The following is a 26033-nucleotide window of genomic DNA, read 5'->3' on the forward strand; positions in this document are numbered from 1 at the left end:
TTAAATTTGAGAGCCCCCTTCCCCTGTATCACAGAGTAGAGAATGGGGGGCAGAGGAGGTGGGGAATCGGGATGAAGAAAGGGATCCAGAGTATGAACTGGGTGTAATTTATGGTCAAGAACAATCCCCGTTTATCTTAAACCTTGTAAACTGGGCAAGTTGGTGCCCCATCCACGGCCCTAGACCCTGCTCAGACCCTGCCAGAAGGGTGGTCTTCCTTAGAGGTCCCGCCTGTGGTGGCCTGTGCTTTGCATACTTGATACCTTTGCTACCAAAGTATGTCCCGTGGTCATACCTGACATACCTGACAGTCTTGTTTTTAAGAGCCTCTTGCCTTAAACAGTTAGGAGCCAACATACCATGCTTTCTGGGTAATTATTATTGTAGCATGGGATTCTGGTTAATTTGGGGGGATTAACCTGAGGGTGCTTGGTTTACACAAAGAGGGGAAGTTATTTTAGGTAGTTTATGCTTGGAAATGTTGAGCATTTCATTGTAAACAAAAAGCTGTGTGTAGAAAGGTGCTGGGCAGTAGTTTCCCCTGAGTAAGGGGGATGTTAGGGGGATGGATCTTTCAGTTTTGATCTCTGTTGATAAAGAATTTGGCCACTTAATTTAGAAGGAGTTTTTTATTTCAGTGGCATAGAACTCAGTGTCATTGTGGTTTAATAGATGGCAGTTTAGTGTAAGATCAGTGATTACAATGGGTCTTAACTGGTGTGGCCTCGGTTGTCCTGTCCTGCAGTCAGTCTGGTCAGCTGACCACCTCACAGACCCTGAATGCCCTTGTTATAGGGCCCCCTATGTAGTGGAAACAGTAGCTCTTCTCTTTCTGGAGAGTGTACCTCCTATTAACCCTGATTCCTCAGGGTTCCTCTTTTTTTTTTTTTTTTAAAGTTTACTTACTTACTTAATTAATTTATTTATGGCTGTGTTGGGTCTTCGTTTCTGTGCGAGGGCTTTCTCTAGTTGTGGCAAGTGGGGGCCACTCTTCATCGCGGTGCACGGGCCTCTCACCATCGCGGCCTCTCTTGTTGCGGAGCACAGGCTCCAGACGCGCAGGCTCAGTGGTTGTGGCTCACGGGCCTAGTTGCTCCGCGGCATGTGGGATCTTCCCAGATCAGGGCTCGAACCTGTGTCCCCTGCATTGGCAGGCAGATTCTCAACCACTGTGCCACCAGGGAAGCCCAGGGTTCCTCTTTTAACCTGTTATTGTTTTCTTTTAGGGTAGGGTTTTTCCTTGAGTGTCTGATGATTTTACTTTGTAAGTAAGTACAAGGTACTAAAAAGCTGATTGAAAGGTAGGGGTGGGGGTTGTGTGTGTGTGTGTAGGGCAGGCTTTACGGTAGCGTGATTGGTCAGGGATCCACCATTTCTTTGAGGGCTTGTTCCCAACTGTTTCTCGTCCCAGGGAGGAATCCTCTAATCTATTCCTGCTTGGTGTTCAAGCTTGCTGTCAGCATTTTCACAGCTGGGGCGGGGGGTGTGGAGAGATGCATCTGGGGCCCACCAATCCACATGGAGAATTTTTCTTAAGCCCAGTGTTTTAGTGTAGCACTCAAGAGTTTAGCTGTTGAATCTCCACGGTCTTGAAATTCAGCCTTTCCAGGGGAAAAGCTCTGCTTCCAGGATGAAGGAGGGAATGCTTCCTGGTTTGGGAAGGGGTTCTATGGGTCTTACTCTCCCTTCAGTAGATTTCCAACCCATGGTCCTGCGTTCAGCCCTGTCGCGACCCTGCCTTCAGAGGTGTCTGCTGTCTGGGAGGCTGAGCCCTTCCTGCCCGGACCTCCAGCCCTAACCTTTTCTGCTGTGTTTCATCCATGCTCCTCGGCAGTCTGTTTCCACTTTCAGAAGTTTGGTTTCTTGCCTGTGGTTGTCTTCTTTTCCCACTGGTCTTTCTTAAATCCCTTTACTGCAGCTTTGATGGTGTTTTGAAAGGGAGTGAGGGCAAACGAGTGTTCATCTGCTGTGTTTAATGGAAAGTGCCCAAAGAGTCTCTAACGAGCGATTGAGGGGGAAAGAAGAAAACCTCTGTAGTTATAAATTTATCTGGTTTTATAGCATTTGAGGTTCAGCTGTTTGTGAAAAGCAATTTAAATAAAAGGATCATGTTGGAGAGCAGTGGTTTATATTCACTTCATAACATTTCAACTCTTAGTAAAAGGGGAGATCAGAGACAAGTGAGTATGAATAAAAGATTTGCTGAATGTATAGCCAAGACCTGTGGATTTGGTGGTGGAAGGTTCCACTGCCCTGGCCTTTTCTAGGATTGCCTATTTCATCTAGATTTCCTAGTTTCATAAGTGCTGAATGGTGATTCAGTACATGGGCTTCAAACCTGCACAGACCACAAAACCATTTGAATTCCTGCTTTGCCATGTGTGGGCCATGAGCAGATTGTTTCACTGATTTGAGCCTCAGCTTCCCGACCTAAAAATGGGGGAAATAGTGCTTTTCTCCCAAAGTTATTAGGATTGAATGAATTAATGTATGTAAGTGCTTAGCCTTGTGTGGTCACTGAATACAGTTGTATTTACTTTGTTACACTCTAGGTATTCTTTTGTCTCCAGCCTCACCATTCGCTATGCCAGGCACTGTGCCAAGTGTGGGAACTAGAGAGACCTGCCCTCTGCTTTCAGGATTTTCCCCTTAGAGCTGAACTCTCCCTCATTCATCGTTTAGCTCTGGGATGTACTGAGGTCCGAACTGGAGAGGGAGGGAGACCGTATTTGAACCTAGGTCTGCCCAGGTCTAGAGGCTCTGCTCTTTTTTTTTTAATTAATTTTTATTGGAGTATAGTTGTATACAACATTGTATAGTTACAATGTTGTGTTAGTTTCTGCTGTACAGCAAAGTGAATCAGTTATACATACACATATGTCCACTCTTTTTTAGATTCTTTTCCCATATAGGTCATTACAGAGTATTGAGTAGAGTTCCCTGTGCTGTACTGTAGGTTCTTATTAGTTGTCTATTTTATGTATAGTAGTGTGTATATGTCAATCCCAATCTCCCAATTTATCCCTCCCCCCCTTACCTCTTGGTAACCATAAGTTTGTTTTCTACATCTGTGACTCTGTTTCTGTTTTGTAAATAAGTTCATGTGTACCATTTTTTAGATTCCACATATAAGCAATATCATGATATTTGTCTTTTTCTGTCTGACTTACTTCACTCACTATGACAATCTCTAGGTCCATCCATGTGGACCATGTAAAGCATGGCATCCATGGCATCCATGTAATGCAAGTGGCATTAGTTCGTTCTTTTTTATGGCTGAGTAATATTCCATTGTATATATGTACCACATCTTCTTTATCCATTCTAGAGGCTCTGCTCTTAACACCGTCTCCTTAGTGTTGAGTATTTCTTACAGTGAGGGGTTGGCCTCTGAGTAGAACACAGTTACAGACAAACAGATGGGCATAGATGCTTTCTGAAGGCTCTGGGTGACGTTGAGGTTCACATTCTAACCATTCCTAACAACAGCTGTACATCCATGTGAAATAGCCCACATTTGAAGAGAGTGCTTATTATCAGAGAACATCTTTGAAGGATCTGTGGCGTAGGTAGATTGCCGGGAAGTAGATCTATTTAGATTGGTTATTACTATACCCTGAGGAGTTAAGGTGAACAGAAACTTACAGGTACTTCGTGAGCGGTGCGTGGTTGCTGGTTGGGGCGATGTGAATCATTGGATGATAATAATAAAAGGCTTTAGCTCCCTTGAGTTCTTTAAATGGAGGAGCACAGATGATGAGAAAAAGGTGCCCTTGATCTCTTACCATAGAGAGTAGGTTGGGAACCAAGAGTGGGGAATGGTTCTCGTATTTGTCCATTTCTGCCTGCCCTGTTCAGGCTCTTCTTCCAAGTTGCTGTCTCCTTCACAGCAAATATCTTTGTTTCCCCTCGCCCCCCAGTCTTTCCCTTCATGCATATTTATATATGGATAAGTGTGTATTTTTGATGAAATCTGAATTGTATTTTGTGTACTGTTGTATAGCTTACATTTTCCACTTAATTTTCCTTCTCTCCACCCCCCCACCCCAAACCATTCCACTTTAATCTTTAAAAACATTCCCTTTCTGACAGGGTTAAATCAATTATGAAGACAGCCATATGGTTAAATACTACATTAACCATTTTAGAACCATGATTTCTAAAGTCTGAAATAATACTCCTATCTGTCAAGCTCTATAAGCTTCTTTGATAATGCAGCCTATTTTCAGATGTGGTACATTATAACTGGCTGGGAATTAGAGTGTTTTTATAGTAGTGTAGATGTTTTGCAGTAAACCTTTAGGTGGCAGCACTTTCACCGTAAACCACATTCTGAATAGAATTTCTCAGATGCATAAGATGTTTGACACAGAAGGATGCTCAGAATCCAGCTGACTTACCCCTTCAGTGTGCAGTGATGGAGCTGAGGACCTGGGAGGGGCAGGGCTGTGGCTCAGGGTTGAGCAGGAGGGAGAGCAGTGGACCACTGTCTGGCACTCTTCCTCCACCCTTTCTCTTACTGATGTGAAATGTTTCCTGTCTCTGTGGCATTGTTAAAAGCACACTTTAAGTATAAGGCAACTAAGGAAAATAAGAGTCAAGTGGATGATTCTGGACCAAAATGTAATGGGATGTTTGAAAGGACCAGACAGAGTAGGCAGTCTTTTTTTTTTTTTTTAAAGCAGCTTTATTTAGATATGATTCACATACCATACAGTTCAGTCATTTGAAGTGTACACTACAGCAGTTTTTAGTATATTCACAAGTTTTTGCAACCATCACCACAACCTAATTTTAGACCATTTTTATCACCGCAGACCCCTTAGCCATCATCACCCCACAAGCCTGCACATCCCCCAGTCCCTGGCAACCATTCATACTTTGTTTCTATAAATTTGCCTATTCTGGACATTCCATATGAATTCTTTTACTTAATTTTTTATTTTATTTTATTTTTGGCCGCAACGCGTGGCATGTGGGATCTCAGTTCCCTCCTGACCAGGGATCGAACCCACGTCCCCTGCATTGGAAGCACGGAGTCTTAGCTACTGGACTGCCAGGGAGGTCCCTGGCTTCTTTTACTTACCAAAATATTTTCAGGCTTTGTCCATGTTGTATCATGAATAAGTACTTCATTCCTTTTTATTGCCCAATAATGTTACATTGTATGAATATATCACATTTTGTTGTCAGTTGGCTATTATGAATAATGCTGCTACAAGCATTCATGTACAGATTTTTGTCTGAACATACATTTACATAGAAGTGGGTTTGTTGGGCCGTATGATGACTCTATATGTGTAACCTTCTGGGGAACCACCCAGCTGTTTTCCAAAGTGGCTGCGTGTGTGCATTGCCACCAGCAACGTGTGAGGGTTCCATTCGTTGTAATTCAGAATTCCAGATTTTCTGATGATAAGTTGGGGACGAAGGGGAGGTGAGAGAGATGATTCTCAGGCTCTTTTGTGTCCCCAAGTCGCATGCCGGACTGCCTGTTCTGCCTTTCCGAAGGTAGCTGTGTCAGCTACCAAGAAACCAGCCGGCTTCCCTGCCCCACACAATTGCTGTGCGTCACCAGGCTGATAAAATGCCTGCGGTCTGTGGCCACGCAGAGCATATTGATGTTATAGTCTGGCTGTTTGTAATCCTTGCCTCCTGACTTTGGAGATACCAGGCAACCTGATCGTCTTGGTCCCAGTTAGAGAAAAATTCCAAATAAAAAACCCTTTGCCACAAGCCGTCCAGGTCTGGACATGTCAAAATCACTTATGTGACACACACCAAAGACAGCTGTAGAGACTGCACAGCAAAAGAGCAGCTTTTGTTTTTGTCAGAGTTTATATTCTCCAAGCTGAGCTTATAGCCCTTTCTTTGGCAGCCCAGACTGGACGTTCTTACATCTGTACTGAAATGACTGTGTGTGTGTTCAAGGGAGGGGAAGGGGCTGGCTCTTCCTTTAGGCCTATCTGGGTCCTGGTGAGGACACACACTGTACATTCTGAAGCTTTGTTTGCAGCTGGAAAAAATTAGCCACACTCAGATCTTTCCCGCTGCAGGTCCCGTCAGGAAGCCCAAGTATGTGGAAAGCCCCAGAGTGCCTGGAGATACAGTCATAATCCCGTTCCGAGACGTGCCCAAGCCAACAGAGCCCAGTGAAAATGGTAAGAATATGTTTTCAATGATTTTCCCCCCTAAAGATTTTACACCATGACACTCCACTTCTGAGTGAAACTTGAGTGCCTCTTGCAGGAATGCTTTGCTAAACTGAATGTATCTGGGAGGTGGTTTTCCTTGGGCAGTTACAGAGATCTGTTTAGTTAATGTAAATTCTTGGGATTATGTACACAGTGTAGGAATAGTTGAGTGGGTGCATATGCATTGTTTACAGGTTGAGACTTAACTTCCTGTCAATTTTGACCTTCCTGGTTCGGGGGGACATGAAAAGCCAGCCAGTAGACTGCTTCCAAGATTTTGTTTTGTTTTGTTTTTTAGTGCTCCATCGTTTTAGAATATTCAACAGCAGGCTTTGGCTGAAAAGCTGAAACTGTAGCTAGACAAAGCTTATAATAACTAGCTTTCTTAAAAGCATTTGGTAGCTTTTGAAAGCTGCTTATTTTTTTTTTTAAACATCAAAAGTTTTTCTTTAGAGAATGTTGAAGTAGAGGCAAAAAATATCCAAATTGATTGAAACTTTTCATGAAGACACTTTATATTTTGCTTTTTTTCCCTATATCTGAAAATAACGTGGAACAGACGTTACATACTCTAGCATTTCGTAGATGTGTTAATAGTTCTTTATTTTTTTTAATCGATTCCAGAATGTACCTGTTTGTTTCTTTCTCTGGGGTGGGGGTTGTGTCCCCAACTCACAACTCTAAGGTCTTTAATTTATGTGTTTTGAACTTACATCCTGTTTTCCTGCAGAAACACATGGTTAAGAATCCTGGCATATGTAGAGAAGCCTGTTGTACTCCCAATATGGACACAAGTTTATGTAGTAATGCTGAAAGAGAAAACTCACCCATATTTCCACCTTGGAAGACCTGGCATCCTCCTCTCCCTGATTGTGGGTGGAGAGGGGTATAGCTTCTTTATGTTCTACCACTGTATGTGCATTTCATGTTTCTGCTGAGGCATAGGAGCGAGTGGGTACGAAGTGTAGGACATGGTCGGAACATGGAGTGGGGTGGCAGTGGTGGTGGTGAAAATAAAGCTAAAAATGAGCTGAGTGTGAGGGGTTGGCAGAAGATGAAAATCAAGACGAGGAGTTTGGGGTGGGCGGGGGTCGAGATGGGACCAGGAGCTGAGCATTCTGGGCAGGGAAGAGATGCTGTTGCCTGCATCTTGGCATGAGAAATGCCACCCTTCTTCCTTCCGTCCAGGCACCCAGCCGTTTGGTTTAGGTAAGAGGTTCACACTAGGATTTGTGCTGAGGAGGAGCAGGCACCAGGTGTGTGGTGGTGCAGAGGGGAGGGTCCACAGTGCTGTCTGGTCAGGATAGCCAGAAACCCTGCAGACCCTCCTGGTTGTGAATTCACGTGTGCAAGGTGTCTGTGGGTCGATCTTCTCGCTCCTTTCTATTCTGGGTGTCAAAAAGAAAGTGAAAACCTGTTCCTCTGAAGTGAATATCAATAATCTGAATTTACTGAGTTGTCTGCCCATTTCAGAATAAGCCTGCCCCCCTTACCCTCATCCCCACCTGCCTTTGGAGTCCTGGTTGGTTATGCCCCTGGCATTTGGCTGGTGTGGACTCCATTATATGACGCCTTCCTCGGTGGCCAGGAGTCCTGTTGACATCCTGTCTAGAGTTTAGGGCTCCCCCCTGGGGTAAGAATGAGGACAAATTTGGGATTTTTATTGGGCAAGGAAAAGAGGTTATAAAATAGTTCCCACTGTCAACTTTTCTCCCCTTGCCCAAGGCAGAATTGGCCTTCTTAGGGGAGGAGGTATTTTTATGCTTGGCTGCCAGCTGAGCTAAATTCAAGCAGAGTGATTGATATTGTTGGTGTGGCCTGCAGTCTGCAAATGTGCTTACTCTCGAGACCCTAACTCTGGATTCAGCATCATCAGTCTCCGTGGGGACTGAAATTACGACATACCCGGGCTGCGAATACACACCAGGAGTTTCCAGAAGTTTCACCTAGAATTAAGAAGCAGGGTACATTTCCCCTTTTTTGGGCGTCAGGGAAAGGGTTGTAGTTCATGCTTGTGGGCACATGGTCTTTCGTGGCTAGCCACGAAGCCGGTGGAAGCCCCAGGAGAGTTATCTGTTGGTTGATGAAGAGGTGGTTGCCTAACAAAATTTAACTTGATGATTAGTAAACGATGGTGTGTTTTGTAATCCCCGTGGAATCCTTTACATTTCAATGGGGTTAATTAAGTTTGCCATATTAAAGTACAAATTTTATGTCCAGGTCACTGAATCTAAAGGCGAGGCTGGAGCAAACTATAACTAATTGAGTTTGAGTATTAACCCAAGCATGTACAGGTGCATGCATGATGGGCTAAGTCCTAATTTCTAGGGTTTCATAGTAGTAGCATCACTTAAGTTTTAATTTAAAATTTGGGCTTATACTTTTCCATATTTCCTTTGGGCATTTTTTAAAAGTCTCTAAGACACTTTTCTGGATGCTGTCAATAATAGCATTTCAGTAATCCCCAGACCAACAAACTATTGAAAACAGCCCCTCGTGAAATGCTTTTGAAATTTCCCATAGACTCGTGAAATATCAAGTTATGCCTAGATGTTTGAAATACTCTTTCCAGACTAAGCTGCCTCACTTTATGGTGGTGTTGCTCCATAAATTCTTGACTCTGAGCTCTCTGAAATTTAAATCAAAGTAAAACAAAACCAATGAGCACTTTGAATTTATCCATTAACTTATAAGCAGTTGTATTTATGTGTAATCTGCTTATTTTAGCCATCTGGGAAGTGGGATATATGATATGGGCAGATGAACATTTTTATTATAAGCAAAGAACCTGTTTATTAAGGTTTACATTAACCTGGAAACATCTTTATGGAAAGAGATTCTACTTTATTCAGTATTTTTAAATATTTTGGAAAAACAGCACTTTCTACTCTGACAAAAAGAGTGACTTAATGAGGTCCTCCAACAAAATACAATCCGCTTTTTCCTGTCAAATGATCCTAATAAGCTATGTGTCATACAGAGTAAGTTCTTCACAAATAAGCTTCTTATTGCTAAACCAACATATTGTTTAAGGGGAAAATGTCACCCACAAAACAATACCTCTGCCTTAAGGGAAAATAAACTAGATAAATTAGGGAGGGTTATTAGATTATAATAGGATTCACAGCTATGTTTCTTGGAATTAGGGGCAACCATAATCCATATTTAGGTTTGCTTCAATCTGTCATTAGCTACTTGACCAAGCTTTGATGGGGAGGGGTGAGAAAGTTTTAGTCTTATGAGTCATTGCTTGGTGAAGTCTCAAAATACGACGAAACGTTTTTTTTCTAGCAGTGTGGTTAGCAAGTAAAACTAACACTTATGAAACAGCAGAATAATTAAATGCAGAACTATCTTACTGGGAGGAGTGAATCTTTTTTAGATATATGTTTAAGTAAATATTGATGCCTTATGTTTTTGATTACTATTTTAAACATTCAAAAAGATGTAGAGAATGAAACAGGTATAAAGAATATGGTACCTGTCTACCCACTACTCAGTTTAAGAAATAAAACATGACTGTGTTTCCTCCTGATCACATTTCTCTTCCTTTCCCAAGAGGTAACCTTGCTCCTGCTAATTTAATTTTCAGCTTCTTAGCATGGTGATGCACCACTTGACCGATGGTTGAATAAGGTTTTAGTTAGATGGAAGTACAGAAGGGGGACATCCCTGGTCTGTGTGTAGTGGAGGAGAGACTAGAGGTAGAGTAGCCATTCGTTCTGCATTCCCTTGAATAAATATTAAATTCTTATGCTGTGAAAAGTACTATGTTGGATGCTATTTGAGATGGGTTATCAAGCATAGGTCCTTTTTTCTTGGAGCCTTAGAGTCTGGTCGGGGATTAAAGACCTATATATACAGAGTAACTATAGTACGGGGGTGGGGGAGTAGTGTTGACTAATCCAAGCTGTGTGACCAATCGGGTGCAGATGGAGGTGCTGTGCCGGGAAAGACTTGCTTGGAGTACTACGCCTTGATTCACTTGTCAGCAAAGTATAGGATGGGGCAGGAAAGGGACTAGAGTCAGGGAGAATGGTTAGAAAATGATTTCAGTAGTTAAGTGAGAGAATAAGATCTCAAATTAGAACAGGATCAGGAAAAAAGTGATACAGGAAGATTCCTGAGGAATAGCAAGGACCTGGAAGCCGTAAGAGACAAAGATGATGACATCAGGGTTTTGAGACTACATTAACCAGACACTAGGAGAGAGGGACCTGTCCATTTTGGTTTGAGTTCAGTTTCAGGCATGTTGAGTTTGAGGTCTGGGAACATCTAGGCAAAAGTGTCCAATGAACAGTTGGAAAAATCAAACTTAAGAAAGAGCTCAGGAGGTAAACTGGGCAGCCTTTTACTTAGAGGGAACGTGATGAGATTAGGTGCATTACACTAGGGAAAAGGTCATTGAGAGAAGAGACCTGAAAACCTTTGGTATTTTATTCTTGAGCTGTGAATAAGGTGGAAGAAACACCAGCAAAAGGGTAGAAGAACCCACAAGACCACACAGTATCCATGGGTTTCCCCTCTGAGTGTCTGATGTGACAGTTGCCACTTTCTTCCTTGGAGAGCAGAGTATCTGTCAAGGTCAAAAATTCACAGGAAAATCAAAAGAGGAGATGGGCCATGAAAAGAAAGTTACTGTGCCTAATAGGGCTGTTTTAGGAGGCTTGTGAAGGTGAATGAGTTTAAGTTGTAGGTATGTGATAAGAAATGGAATTGGTGAGGATAAACCACCTCTCTTTTACCCCTAAGAAGCTGAACAAGTAAGGGAAGATGAGAGATCAGTTAGTAGGGTGAAGGGAGTCTGCGACTATGGTTTTATTTATTATTTTTATGGAAAGGGAGAATTTAGTACAATTGAAGACTTAAAGGTTCTACAGGAGTGGGACATGGACTTCTAGGCATCCCTAAGACCCTTGCAGAGGGTCTGTGAAGTCACAGCTCTTTGCATAATAACACTAAGATATTTCCATTTCTTTTGCATTGACAATTGCAGTGATGGTGCAAGGGCAATTGTTGGTAAGACTTCTGATGCCTTAATACACGTCAAAGTAGGGGCTCCTGCTATTCTAGGGCTACATGTGGTTTTTTTTTTTTTTTTTTTTTACCAGCACCCACTTGCATCAGAAATAATAATTCACTGAAAAATGTCCTTGATGAAGCCCTAAAAATAATGAATTTTAAGTCTTGACCCTTGAATACCCATCTTTTTAATATTCTGTGTGATGAAATGGGAAGTCTGCAGAAAGCACGTCCACTGTGTGCTGAAGTATGGTGGTTGTCTCAAGGAAAAGCACCTGTGTGATTGTTTGAATTGCAAGCTGAACTAGCCTTTCTTTAAAAAAAAAAGAACATCATTTTTACTTGAAAGTACAACTGACAAATCAGGGTTATTCAGAATTGGGTATTTGACATATATTTTCTCGAAAAGGAACAAAATGAACATGTCACTTCAATTAAAAAAACAAACAAACAAACAAACAAAAAATCCTGACAGGGATTAGTTGCCAATGATACAATTTGACCTTTCGAATGAAAATTAGGTTTTGGGGAATTTGCATCTGTCACAAAGAGCTTGATGGCTTCCCAAGACTTTTCTATTGAGATCTGTGGTGATATTAATGACTGTGATATTTTGGTGTTATATAATAAAATGTGTCAACACTTGCAAGATCTGCAAAACCAGTATTTTCCAAATGACCCAGTGCATGATGTTACAAAATCTTGCATGGGTAAAATCCATTTGAAGCATAAAACAGACCATTGGATTTTACTGTAACAGAGTACAGAAAGTTCACTGATTCAGATTCAGAGTCAACATTGGAACTAACCTTTAAGAAATTGCTACTTGTCAAGTTTCGGGGAGGTGTCAAAGAAGAATATAGGTAATTAACTGGAAAGGTTCCTCCCTTTCCCAACTATTCAATACATTACTCTCTAAAGCCACAATTCTTCACATGCTTCAACCCATAGAACCTATCACAACAGATTGAATGCAGAAGTAGACATTAGAATCCAACTGTCTTCTATTAAATCAGACATTAAAAAGAATTTGCAAAAAATGTAAAACAATGCCATTCTTAACTTTTTAAATTAAAATAGTTATTATTAAAAATGTTATTTGTTAGTGTAATTTTTATTAACTTAAAATGGATTAACATAGATTTTAACATTCTTAGTTTTAATTTCTAACATGCTAAATATCAATAGACATAACCCATATAAGCCCAAGCTCTTTGGAGTTCTTAATTTTTTTTTTTTTTTTTTTTTAGAGAATGTTTTGCTTATTTCTTTTAAATTTTATTTATTTATTTATTTATTTATGGCTGTGTTGGGTCTTCGCTTCTGTGCGAGGGCTTTCTCTAGTTGCGGCAAGCGGGGGCCACTCTTCATCGCGGTGCGCGGGCCTCTCACTATCGCGGCCTCTCTTGTTGCGGAGCACAGGCTCCAGACGCGCAGGCTCAGTAGTTGTGGCGCACGAGCTTAGTTGCTCCGCGGCACGTGGGATCTTCCGGGACCAGGGCTCGAACCCGTGTCCCCTGCATTGGCAGGCGGATTCCCAACCACTGCGCCACCAGAGAAGCCCCCCTGGAGTTCTTAATTTTTAACGGTGAGCTCTGATAACTAAAAAATTTGAGAACCACTGGCTTAGAGGAAGGAAAAGAGAGGGAGAAAATAAAAATAGGTGAGAAAATTGATTCACAGACTAATAGTTATCTAGACTGGAGAGGATGAAGACTTAGAGTAAAGTGGCAGTGTGACTGAAGAGAAAAAGGCGAATTCAGGAAACATTTTGAAACAGGAAATGGTAAGATTTGGTGACAATTTCAGTCTGGGATGCGTGAGATGAAAAGCCTAAAGATAACTTATATGATAACTATGTTTTGGTATTCCAGACTAGAAACCAGTTATTGACAGAACCAGATCAGGTTCATGGATAGATACTCCTCCGTAAATAGTATTTTTGGAAATTGAAGGAGGAGGGAATGGCGATGCCTTAGGAGAAGGAGTAAGCAGAAAGAAACAGGAAAATGTTTGTGGAGTAGAAGGCAAGGAAGGCAAGAGGTTTGGCAAGAAGCAGGTCCTAGACAGGTAGAGGCAGAGGAAGGGATTTAACATCAATCAAGGCTGTGTCTCACTTAACAGACTTGATTCAGAAGTACTGTCTTGGAAGCTGATGTTAAGTCAGTGGTTCACGGTTACATGCTAGTGAATAGCCAAGCGTCATCAGCAATGCTCAGCGCTCTGTTGAGTTTGAGGAGGATGAGAGTGGAGAAAAGGCTTCTCTTGATGGCATTATCATTGGTAATCCCCAGGCACTTCCAAGGTTCTAATAGCGTCTGGCTTTAAGAAGGCAGAATGATTATATGGGAAATGAAAGCAGTTAAGTGTGGGCCAAGTTGGAACAGTTTGATAGCAGGAGGGGATTTGTTGTCTTGAAGGAATAGTGAGTTCAGAAAAAGTTAAATTAAGGCAGAAAAATTCCAAACAGAAAACTATTTTTTTTTTTTTTTTAGGTAAGAGAAATATATGCACATTAAATATAGAAAGGAAGCCATGAAAACAGAAAATGAAGTAATAGTGAGAAAGTGGGCTCTTGGTGTTAAAATAGGTAGAAATAATGACCAACTTTGATACAGTGTTTTATCTCAAAGATATTTGGCTTATAAGATGTTTCTCACATTTGTTTTGAGCTTCACAATCTATAAGAAGTAGGTGATGACCACTTCCCTGATGAGGAAATTGAGGTTTAGGAGAGGCTCACACTGTAAGGGGTCCAGAATAGCTTTAGTGTGGGGAAGTCTCTTCCTCTGAGCCTGTAGGGGGGAGGGTGAGGGGATGGTTATTAAGGGGACAAATAGGTTTGAAGTTAGGATGGCGGTAACTGGGGAGCCAGTCACCTTGTGGACCGTACCTGGATGTTGGCACCCCAGATGTGATCTTACAGGTGTGAATAGGTAAAAAGAGCCAGGCAGGGAGTGATCAAAGAAATTCCCTTTGCCTTTCTCCATGTGATTATTCCACAGTGGTGTAATAGCGAGGATTTCATGAGAACATTATTGGGAGGAATATCGCTCTCCACTTACCTAACGGATTCCTAGGGAGTGTGAGGCCAGTAACTCTCTCAACTCCAGCTACAGCCATCATAAGCTCTTTGGATATTTAAATCTATGAGATGTTAAAGCATTGCTAAGAGATGAGGTCTTTCTCTCCAGCCCTTATCCCACTGCTATGGGGTAAGGTACACCCATTATTGATGAGTGATTTAATATTAACTACACAAATGAAAATAGACTATCCAGAGTATCCCACTGAATTTTGGTTTGGGAGTCATTCTGGAATCATTAGCTCAAAGAAAATCCTATCTGTTCAAATCTCAGTATTTGATAATTGACTATGGAAGGAGAAATACATTTCCATTTCACAGTCGAGTGTATCAGTGTGTGTTCCCAGGCAACTCATCTCCCCCAAAATGGCACTGTCACACTTCACCCAGGGGTCCTTCTGCCAGAATGAAAAGTTCAGCGAGAGACACTCTGTGCGTTAGGGAAGGAAAGATGCGGACAGCTTGACGTGGATTAAGGAATTCAGACCAAAGGGGACTTCTGAGGGGAAGGTCGCTAGGATGACATTTTAGTAGAAAGAGTAATATGAAAAGACAGTTGGGAAGCTTCTGGAAGAAAGAAAATTGTAGTGGCTTAATGGATGCCAAAACTGCAATAAAGAACATCTGTTCATTCCTCCCAAACCTGGGTAGATTTTTGGAACGTTGGTAGCAACAAAGACCATATTGAACAGTTAAGAGAACAAGTTAATGAAGAATTTGGGCATCTCTTGTCTCTTCAGGAGACTGGAATGGCCACTGCTCTCCAACTTGTCTGAAGGGGGGAGGTTTAGATGACTAGTTGTCTTTGAATTTATACACACACACACACACACACACACACACACACACATATATATGTGTGTGTGTGTGTGTGTATATATACAATGATATACGTATATAAAATTATTGTTTTTTTAATGAAAACCTTGACAATCTGGGGTGAATCTGCTGCCTCCGGCCCCCCTTCCCACCCAGGACCTACACAGGATGCGGGTCTCAGAGTGAGCCATTGGCCGTGGCCCTTTTTGTAGTCAGGGTAAATTCTGTGACAGCAGCTGCCAACTGGGAGTAGTTTTTGGCTCTTTCCCCAGGGTGTTTCAGGTTGAACCAGAAGCTAGACATTCTGGGGCAAGTCACAATTGGGTAGCAGTGTAGAGATTGTTTTGAAAAGAAAAGGGGGTGTGGAGTAGGGATAGTGCTGAGTTCTGGCCCCTCACCCACTTCTTCCCCTTCCCAGCTGCATCCTGTTCTCTCCCTCCCGTCCAGCTGCCACACCTAAGATAAAGTAGCTGCCCTGCCTGAGCCTTGGGGCAAGGGAGGGCGGCACTGATCCTGTTCTGAAGTAGTCCAGCCCTTGGGTGTGCCTGGGTCACGCTGATTTGGTTTGGTTCCTGCTTTCCTTTCCCCAGTGCCCATGTACCTTAAGAGTCAAAATGTGGTTGGAGATCTCTGGTGGGAAGGGACCTTCTGTAGAGTGGCTTTGAGGGTGTGGTTGACCTGCCCTGGGGTGGCTTCCTTACCCCTGTCATTGGCTTGGGGCCACTGCTCCTTCATGTTATGGGTTTATCTCAAATGATCCAGAAACATCAGGGCTCTTTTAACCCACAAAAATCAAGCCTTGGTTGTTTTATCTCTGCAGTATTCTAGAGCAACTGAAAAATATCCAAGCTGGGAAATAGCTCTTCTTCTCACCCTAAACATTGGGAGCTTTTGAGAGCAAGCAAGGGGTGGGGTACTTTTCCTTCCTTGAGGATACAGTCAGACTAGTTCCCCTTGTAGCTGCCATCCTGGGAGCATGACATAGCAAAACTGATAATGTGGGTGAGGATAATACAGATGGTCTTCTCAGCTCTGCTTATGTTGATTTTTGTAGTTCCTTACAAAAGGCAAAGTTAGCATTGAACTTTGGTGCTGCTGTTGTAGCTCAAAAGTAATATCTCAAATTTGTTCTTTCCTCATTTTATTTTTCTATGACCTATTACGTATTATCTGCAGATTTCCACCTCCAGGGAAAACTGTTCATGAATATATGGATCTAGGTACCTAGACAATTAACAAAAACCAACAAAACATTAAGATGAATGACTCTATTACGGGTTGTATGTTGTTCTTAAGTTCTAACTTTTGTAGGCACGGTTAACTTTATACATTATTTCATTCCCTGATGGATGCTGACTTAAAACTGTAAGAGAGCTGTTAGAATGATGTGAATATCATTTTGTCCACCGTAATTAAGTTCCCTTAGGCTTTGGATACAAGGTTAATCTACAGCTCAACATTTAACTCAAATCCAACAATAAAATTCTCTTGAGTGCACAAAGCAAGATGACCAGCCTTAGGGCATCCAAACATGCCCTGTGACCTTCAGGTGGAACGTGCTTCCAGCCTTACTGTGGAGTGCGCTGAGAACACAACCGATTTTTCTGCATCTCCCCATGGACAGCAGGGTGTACTACTGGGTCCTGTCTCTTGGGACACAGTTCACTGGGACTTAAGATCTTTGTTTCAACATGGATCCCTGATGATTGACCCTTGGGTTGGAATCCTGGTTTTGACTTTCACTCCTAGGGGGTGTGCCCAGGAAGTTTCCACTGAAGTGGTCACGCCTCTGTCTTGTTTAATGAGAGCTTGCATTTCAGTTTTCTCCCCCGCATCTAATAGCTCTGGCAGCATGCCACTTGGATTTTACTTTATTTCAGCCTCCTGCTGGCATTGGACACACTGTGCTCTTCAAGGGTAAGATGAGGAGTAGGCCTTTTTCTGCCTTTGGTGTCTGAAGTACCCATTTTTCATGACATGGAAATAGGAATTGCCATCAGAAAATGACACCGTGTCTTCTGATTCAGGTCAACAATTTCACCCTTTGCACTTGGAGTTTCTCTTTTACTGTTTTCTTAACCTGTCACAGTCTCTTAATTGGAATGTATTGCTGGCGGACAGGCAGCATTGTCAAACTTTGTGCGTTTTATAAAAATACGCGGAAGCACCAGACAAGCAGCTGTAATGCCAGCTCCTCCAGATGCGATACTGAAATTCCCGAGAAGGGCGTCTTTCATTGTTTTCTTTCTTTGTTCCAGAAGCAAAGGCCGATAATGAACCGAGCTGTTCGCCAGCAGCTCAAGAACTGTTGACAAGGCTGGGATTTTTACTGGGAGAAGGGATCCCAAGTTCCACACACATCACCATTGAAGAAAAAAACGAAACCATGGTAATGCCCGAGGAAGACACTGCATGTCATACCTGCTCAGAGGATGAATGAAGGCATGACCGTCTTCCCCCCTCCCTGAGTGGGGAGGTCATTGTTCGGGCCAAATGAGTCTGGGCTGCTGTGTACTGAAATTCATTTCAGCAGCGTGTTTGTGAATCCTTGTAGTTGAGGTTGGGGCGGTGAGGAGAAGCAGAAGGGTGTAGAACTTACGAAAATGTCTACATTAACCTTCTGATCAGCACCCGGAGAAGAGTAGCGGAATGAATTAAAGTGGCTGAGAGAATTCCTTAGTAATGACACTACTTTTATCTTTATAGCACCGTTCTTCTCATCTGGCTGCTTTCGTATACGCTTTCCTGTGCATTTTTATCCGTTGAAATTTTGGAGGGTCAGTGGGGTGAGGAAAAGATTTATAGGCGATGAATAGAGACAAAATAAAATGAGATCAAATGGTCCATCTACGGAAGAGCACTCCCCTTCCTAGGGAACAGCAGCCTGCCACATCCGAGATGAGAAGTGTACGTCTGAATAGCAATGAGGGGCCGGAGCCTCTGCCCCCTGCGAGGGTCTCAGTGAGGGTGTCACGCATTGATTGAGATCGCAGTGGCCACCCGTCTCCTTCCCCTGATCGCAGAGCCCATAAATCTTCAGGAATTGAATCAGGTTGCAGTGCTTGTGAAACATTACAAAAACAGAGTTCCCAGATTTTCCGCACAGAGGTCAAAGAACCCATTTGTCTTCTGCAGACGTTAAATGAAAGGAAGTCTGCCTGTTTGCTATTTCTGCTTTACTTAAATGCACATTCCCACTAAATTATTTCTAAGACTGCCCTTTTAAGAAAAAAGAAGATGGCAAGGTGGGGGGAACAGAACTAGGAGATTTCTCTCTTAAATTTTGGAAGACCGTATATATTAAGATCCCTAGATTTAAAGAACAAAACTGTTTTCCATTTTCCGGTTTGTAGTTTCATTGTTTTAACATCAGAAACAAAGGGATGTGTAGCTGCGCTAACTCCTTCTTCCCTTCATCTTACAGTGCACAGCTCTGAGCCAAGGCATCAGCCCTTGCTCCACACTTACAAGCAGTACCGCGTCTCCTAGCACCGATAGCCCCTGCTCAACCTTGAATAGCTGTGTCAGCAAGACGGCAGCCAACAAAAGTCCCTGTGAGACCATTAGCAGCCCTAGTTCCACCCTGGAAAGCAAGGACAGTGGAATTATAGGTAAGAAGCTCACTCCTCGGTCATGTGCTGGCTCCATGCATTTCAGCCAGAGCGTTCACCAGGCACTTCTTACAGAGGGTTTTAGCATGCGTGGTTTGTGAAGGTCGGCCCTCCGGGGCCTGTCCTGTCCTTTGCAGATAGCACCGGCTCCATGGACAGCTGAGAGGATGAAGTCATTGACTTTTACATTCCTTGGTGTTTATTTTATAACCCTGGGCTCATTTGGTAAAAAATTTTCCAGATCAGGTCTGGCCTGCGAAGTTACAAAAATCTTCCCTCCTCACTGAGTAATTCTACTTGATGGGGATCGGGTCTGGATAGGACACACCATAGGGCAAGGAAATCCCTGCATATTGAGAAGTCTTCCCAGCTCAGTCTCAAGGTCACTGATCTCCCCACTTATTTCTGGGTGTTTGTTCTTTAGTTTCTTATAATGGCATCTGACCACTGTTTGGAGGCCAGGAGTTTCTAAGGAAACCTAACTGCCCGCACACACCCATGCCCATACCCACAAAGTAGGTGTGCTTGTGCTGAGCTGAGAGTCTGGAGACACAGAGTGTAGTCCTCTTAGGCTGCTTGACTAGGTGACTTGAGCAACATTCAATTGAATTCTTTGCACACTTCTTTCCTTCTCAAAGGAAATCAAAAGTTAGGCTTCTGATTAGGTCAGTAGTTTCTAGTCCCACGTTCACAATAGAATCAACCAGGGAATTTAAGAGCCCTTGTTTTTACATCCCATCCCAGACAGAGTGTGTTCGCATTTCTGCAGGCGGGCCTGGGCGCCTGTGTGTCCCAGGCTGCAGCCTGGTGTCTTTCGGGTGAGCTATTCAGGTCTCTTGTGCACTGAGGCCTTGCTGCTGTCTGACACCAGTGCTCTCCTGCACAGCTCAGCCCCTCCCTGTTGCCCGAGTGATGCACATGTCTCTGAGGGATATTTTATGTTTTATGTATGTAACCAAATGCAATGACATTTGAGCTTTGTGTTCTCCAGTCACCTGCAATTTCTTTCAAGTATAATTTGAAAAACCAAGCTCTGCAGGTTCATCCAGTTTTATTTTGGCGATTGCCCCAGAAGATCTGTGAGATGCCTAGGACTGGGTTGTGGGCTCTGTGAGGGGCCCGTCAGTGTGAGGAAGGCAGTCTCTTCCCTTGGTTTTCACTTGGATCAGGATCTTCTGCGGTTTTTTGTTTCGTTTTTGTTTGAATTGTCTCATTGAGATATAATTTGCATACCATAATATTCACCCATTTAAACCATTGAGTGGTCTGTGTTGATTCAGTACTGTGCAACCATCGCCACAATCTGATTTCAGAATATTTTTACCACTTCAAAAAGAAACCCTGTACCCTTAGAAGTCACACCTCGTTTCCCCGCACACCCCAGCCCTACTCAACTGGTAACTGACTTTCTGTCTCTACACACTGGCTAGCTCATTCTGGACATTTCATGTGAATGGTGGGTTGTGGTTTTTGTAGCAGGTTTGAATTCTTTTCGCTCAGCTTCAAGCCCTTCCAGTGAGCTTATTCTGCTAATTCCCCTTTCTCATCTCACTCTGCTTCCCCACCTGCTGTTTTGTCTAACAAATTTTTCCCAGTGTTACCTCTGTTTTCATGCTCCGTCTCTCTCTCTGAGCTGCCCACCACCGAAGGATCTCTGGTATTAATTCTGTGATAGCCAGATGACTTCCTTTACAGCATTCTTAGCTCTTCTGCAATGTCCTCTCCTCCTCAGAGTTTGTCTTCCTTCAAGAAATTGGCTAGTGCTACAGATTTTTTTTTTTTGACAGCCTTTTACTTCTTACTCTGTGTTCTGGCATTGACGTCTCATGCCTCTGATTATGGCCAAGCCAGTTTCTTGTTTTGACAGAAACGTTTTCAATGACAGAAAACTACCCTCATTCATTCATTCATTCATTCTCACTCTGTCTCTTTCTCTCATTGAGAGATTGCTGCTATTTTAAAGGTGTTCTAAAGAGGGAAAAGAAAAGTTGCTGGTTGGTTTTCTGCATTGTCAATGAACGACTGAACTGCAGGAGTATCGAGGCTCTTAATTAGTACTTGATTTAATACAGTCCCTGCTGAGCCCAGACTGGTTAGTCCCCCTATTACACGCTCTCCACAGCATCTCAATATTTTCAATTTATTTATTTTTAAAAAAAAAATTTTTTTTTTTGTTTATTTTATTTTATTTTTGGCTGTGTTGGGTCTTCGTTTCTGTGCGAGGGCTTTCTCTAGTTGCGGCAAGCGGGGGTCACTCTTCATCGCGGTGCGCTGGCGGGCCTCTCACTATCGCGGCCTCTCTTGTTGCGGAGCACAGGCTCCAGACGTGCAGGCTCAGTAGTTGTGGCTCACAGGCCTAGTTGCTCCGCGGCATGTGGGATCTTCCCAGACCAGGGCTCGAACCCGTGTCCCCTGCATTAGCAGGCAGATTCTCAACCACTGCGCCACCGGGGAAGCCCCTCAATTTACTTATTTTTGTTTTGTTATTTACTTTTGTCTCCACATAGTTAGGGGGTCTCATTTATCTTATTCTGGCTATCTACTGGGCTCCTAGCATGGTGTTGGGCATGAGAAATTAAGGAAAGAGAATTGGGGCTACTTATCAAGTTGCATTGCAGGAGGCAGTGGTTTAGTTGGTTTCTAAAGAAGCTATGTGGGATTCCCATTCGAAGTTGGCATTGTCCAGTCTTTTCATGTCGTCTGTATTTTAAGTTGTGTCTTGTCGTTAAAGTTAAATGACCCATTTCGTATCATTGAGGCTGTCCTTCCTTCCTTGGCTCAGTCAACATGTTCCCTTAACTCGGCTGAACAGGAAAAATGGCGACGATTGAGATGAAAGTGGGAGGAACAGGGAAGAGGTTCCTAAGTCACTCTTTCAGCGAAGACCCCCCCCCCCCCCCCCCCCGCTTCATGAGACTGTGCTTCGTGCCCGGTCACCTGATCTCCTGCAGGGAGCGAGGACCATAGGTGGCCGAGAGGGAAACCCTGTGCTGGTTGACAGTGTTTCTCTGTTCTCTCTCCTTCAGTGACCTGCAGCATTAGAACCTGTTGCCAAGGGACACATTGGAGGTGTGGTAGGGAGGAGAAGGAAAAACAAGCATTTCCTCTGCAGGCAGACTTACCCACAGCTCTCTGAAGAGGTGGGCGTGGCAGGGCCAGAGGAGGGACGAGCTTCCTCCTGAATCAGTACAGGGTACGCAGGTTCCCTTGCCTCTTCAGGGAGCAGGGATCTGTGACTCAGCTGTGGTTCTGTGATTGCTGGGGGTGGGCAGTGATGAACATGTCTGTTTTTATAAGGTGTAGCCTGGGAATGGCAGCCTTTGGGCATCTTAACTGTTCAACAGAGTAAAATATTCAAGAGCACAGTGATCCCAGTGGGCACCGATGAAGGCGAGATATCTTGGCTTCCTGCTTTGGGAGGCCCTGCAGCTGCTTGTAAAACAGGCTGGATAAGATTCATGTTCCGGATTACACAGGGCCTGGAGAAGGGAGGAAGAGGCTTTCCATTTAATTTTCCATTTTAAGTTGTTTGAGATTTATCAACCCATGGAGCTCAGGTTGGAGTGGCAAAGGTTTGGGGGTGGGCTGACGTAAAGAGCACACAGCTGCCATGACATGGCAAGCTTTGGGGAAGCTGTAGGCTCCCATCCAGGGCTCAGACCAGAGCTCCATGTACAGTATTAGCACAGTTTATTTAGGGGAAATTTCTAACAATGCTAACCCATCCTTAAAAATTCCTGGGCCTCCCCCTTACTATTCAAGGTGACTTCCTTCATGATGATTCTATTCAGTCTAAATATTTTTGCCCAACAGATGCCATGAAGGGAAGCTTGTGTTCCCACGTGCCCAGACAGCCTTCTCAGGCTGCCACAGGGTGCCCTGCCTGGGTTCTGTTTCTACTGGTTTTGATACATTTGCAGGTGAAGAGAATTTCCTTTTGGAATTGCTTAGTAGGAGAAAGGGCAGGCTAATGACCATGAGAGGAATTTATTGGGCCCCTTCCAGTCTCTCTCTGTGGAAGCCAAGGCCTAGCAGGCCCCTCTCCACCCCCTGCTCCACATTCACGGTGTAATGCAGAGGGGAGTCCCACTGCATCCTATTTCAGGAGCTCCAAGTTCTTCCAACATAAATGTCTTTAGAAGTTTAATAATTCTGTCATGTAGAAATACTGTCTGAGCTGGATGGGATTAACTAAATTCCCTACAAATATCTTTTTTTTTTTTTTTAGGTAAAATTCCTTACTCTTTACATAATAAAATCATTGGCATTACCTAGAAGTTAGTGTCTGATTTTCAAATCTGCAATGTGAAAACCTTCTAAATGTGACACCAGCTGTACTCAGTCACCATGAAGCAGCTTTTTAATTATTTGCTTTGAAAGGGAAGACTTTATAAAGAAGTAGCATTTAAAGGTATTTCCTCCATGATGGAAAGAACATTTTTTCTTAGTGACACTCCCTTGAATATAACTTGCTTCCAGCTGTTACAAATGGAGATTGTAGACTATTAATCCCGGCTTAGAAAAAAATTAAGTACGGGCAGACCTCAGGGATATTGCAGGCTTGATTCCAGACCGCCATAACAGAATGAATATTGCAATAAAGCGAGTCACATGAATTTTTTTGTTTCTTAATGTGTATAAAAGTTGTACTGTAGTCTGTTAAGTGTGCAACAGCATTATGTCTAAAGAAAAAAGCAATGTACTTACCTTAATTAAAAAATACTTTATTGCTAAAAAATGCTGACCATCATCTGTGCCTTCAGCGAGTTGTAATCTTTTTGCTGGTAGAGGGTTTGAAATATTTCGAGAATGACCAAAATGTGACACAGAGACATGAAGTGAGCAAATGCTGTTGGAAAAATGGTGCCCTTAGACTTGCTCGATGCCGAGTTGCCACAAGCTTTCAATTTGAAAAAAACCCAATTTCTGTGAAGTGCAATAAAACATAGTATGCCTATATGTGTATTTATTGGAATCTGTGTGAAAACCAATCTCATTAAAAAAAGAAAACATCACTGAAAATAGCGGACTTTAAAGCACTTTTTGATTTAAAGATACTGTTTAATTTTTGTTTATGTCCGTATCATGTTCAGTATTTTATGTGTGTGTGTATTTATTTCAAAGAAATGGGCTATTTATTTAGGAAGAAAGAGGATGGATGTTGGATGAGGAGAAACAAACAAAACTCAGCTTTCCTATCAAGATTTAAAACAATAATAAATCCTTCCTATCCATTAATGATAGAGGTGCCCAGGAGAAGGATTTCCAGGTAGCAATTTGAAAAATTCTGGCAGAGAGAGAGGCCATTAAAACTCAGCCATCCCTTCCATTTCCTTTCTCTGCCACCTGCTCGTACCTGCTGACATTTATAATCTCCCAATGGCTTTCATAGCGTGTTGGATGGGTTTCCTTTTGAGAGTTGGTGTTAGGACAGCCCCATGAAGGGAGGAGAGGGGGTTCTGAGTGGCTGACGGCCACATCTCACCTCTCACCCCACCATCTCCCGCACTGGGTGTGTCTTCTGAGCAGAGCAGGTGTGACTCCACCTGCCCTGCTGCCCCACACCTGAGCCACCGCATTCCACCAGGCCAGGTAGCTTTCAGGATGATTAAGTGCTCAGAATTTTAAAAGGGTAAAGCAAGAACTCAGGCTTTTCCTGCTGCCTTTCCCCTTTCTCTGGGGGGCAGGGGAGGGAGCTTACATTTGCTCTCTCCCTGCTCACTTTGAAGCTGGGAGGCAGGTGTACTTTTTTTTTATTTAATTATTTATTTGTTTTTATTTTTGGCTGTGTTGGTATACATTTAGGCAGGGGAATTACCTTCACAGGAATATTGCTCCTGCAAAAGTGGCTTGCAGTGAAATACCGGACACTTGATTAGGATCCTTGCTGGAGTTTGATAATATTTGTTCTTCTGCCCAGCTGCTTAGGACATAAAGAAAAGTTACCGTGGGCTGACTTTTGTCTTCCTGCATCTCTCTTCTCTGCCTTTCCTAGGCTTGTAAAATGAAAGTGATTCCAGAGGTAGCTTTAGACCTTTTATTTCCTGGACTTTGTGTCCCAAGGGAGATGATCAGATGCAGAGAGAGGCACACAAAGAGGAATTAATTGTACTTTATTTTCATTTTTTACTTGTTGTAACTCCTGTCCTTTTGATTTTATGCTAATACTGCTTTGTTGCCACCTGTCTTGCCCTGCTTGCTACTAAATTGAAATGCTTTGAAATTGATTTGGTAATAACTATTTAGAGGGTTTCAAATCTGTGTTGCTATTCATTTTGCTACACTGCCTGCAATTTAAAAAATCATCCTTAATTATAGAAGCTTTTTAATCTCTTGGGTGAAGGAGGAAAATTTGCTTTTACATATATAATTTGGTAACATACTTAACATGGGAAAGAAGTCCTTGGCGGTGATGCGAGTTAGCAAAGCGCTTGCTATACTTGTATTCAGACCGTGGTTGGATTCTCCGGGCTGTTTTGTTGGAAGCATTTATTGGCACCGACTGCATACCAGGAGCACGTTTTTTCAGTACTGGGACAACAGAGATAGGCACAGTATCTACTTTAAAACCTGTTTACCTGTGGAACCAAAGAATGGTCTCCTGCCCTTTGAAACTTGGGCAAGTTGTCACTAGCTGAAAAGGGTTTAAAACATGGCAGTGCCCTCTGATGGAAGGTGTATGCCGTAGGTGCATAATAATACCAGCCACTAATAGTGCCTCATGCTTTTTTCTGGAAGAGTCCAGAATTCTGTGGAGTCATTGGACTAAGTCAGAAGTGCCAGCGTCTAGGCCTTTGGTGTTCGGGTTATGCGAAGCCTTACCAGGACACCGTGTCACGTGCTATGGCTAGAAAACTTGCTGTTGTTCAGGTCCGCAGGCTGTTCTCGGGAGGCCGCTGCCTGCCCTGTCCCACTGAGTCTGGGCCATGCGGGGTGGGGCTGAGGTTGGATGGTGTGGCCGAGTGAGGAGGCCTGTCCTCCCCTCCCCCACTGCCCTGCCCCAGCTGCCCCTTCGGGCGTCTCCACGTGAGAGGCCCGCCGAGCGCTGCTGTGACCGCGTGGCCGTGGCTCGGGCCCCTGGCCTCGCTGCCTGTCACAGCAGAGTGCGCCTTGTGCGCAGCCGTGAGCGCTGAGCCAGAGATTTGGGACAGAGATCTGTCTGTCACAAGCCAAAGCGCAGGGCCCTCGGTGGTTCCACAGGGCTGGCCCGAGGAGCCACGCGCTGCTGTCCATGCAGGGTGGCGGGAGGAGGAGCCAGAGGTGACTCAGGCCACCCACCCACCGCCCCCCCCCCAACCCCCT

The 26033-nt window shown here is 43.4% G+C and overlaps 1 protein-coding gene across 8 annotated transcripts in view; it reads left to right on the forward strand.

Moving 5' to 3' along the window:
- TANC1 (tetratricopeptide repeat, ankyrin repeat and coiled-coil containing 1) overlaps positions 1–26033 on the forward strand; it is a 235033-nt gene that overhangs the window by 139030 nt on the left and 69970 nt on the right. For 5 of the 8 annotated variants that reach the window (XM_061184053.1, XM_061184097.1, XM_061184068.1 and 2 more), the window contains 3 exons: positions 6057–6161; positions 17379–17509; positions 18545–18731. In XM_061184053.1, the coding sequence (XP_061040036.1) occupies positions 6057–6161; positions 17379–17509; positions 18545–18731 (423 nt within the window). The remainder of the gene's footprint in view (positions 1–6056; positions 6162–17378; positions 17510–18544; positions 18732–26033) is intronic. The other 3 variants (XM_061184090.1, XM_061184105.1, XM_061184083.1) reach the window with 2 other exon arrangements.

Source organism: Eubalaena glacialis, chromosome 1 (genome assembly GCF_028564815.1).
Source record: "Eubalaena glacialis isolate mEubGla1 chromosome 1, mEubGla1.1.hap2.+ XY, whole genome shotgun sequence".
NCBI lineage: Eukaryota > Metazoa > Chordata > Mammalia > Artiodactyla > Balaenidae > Eubalaena > Eubalaena glacialis.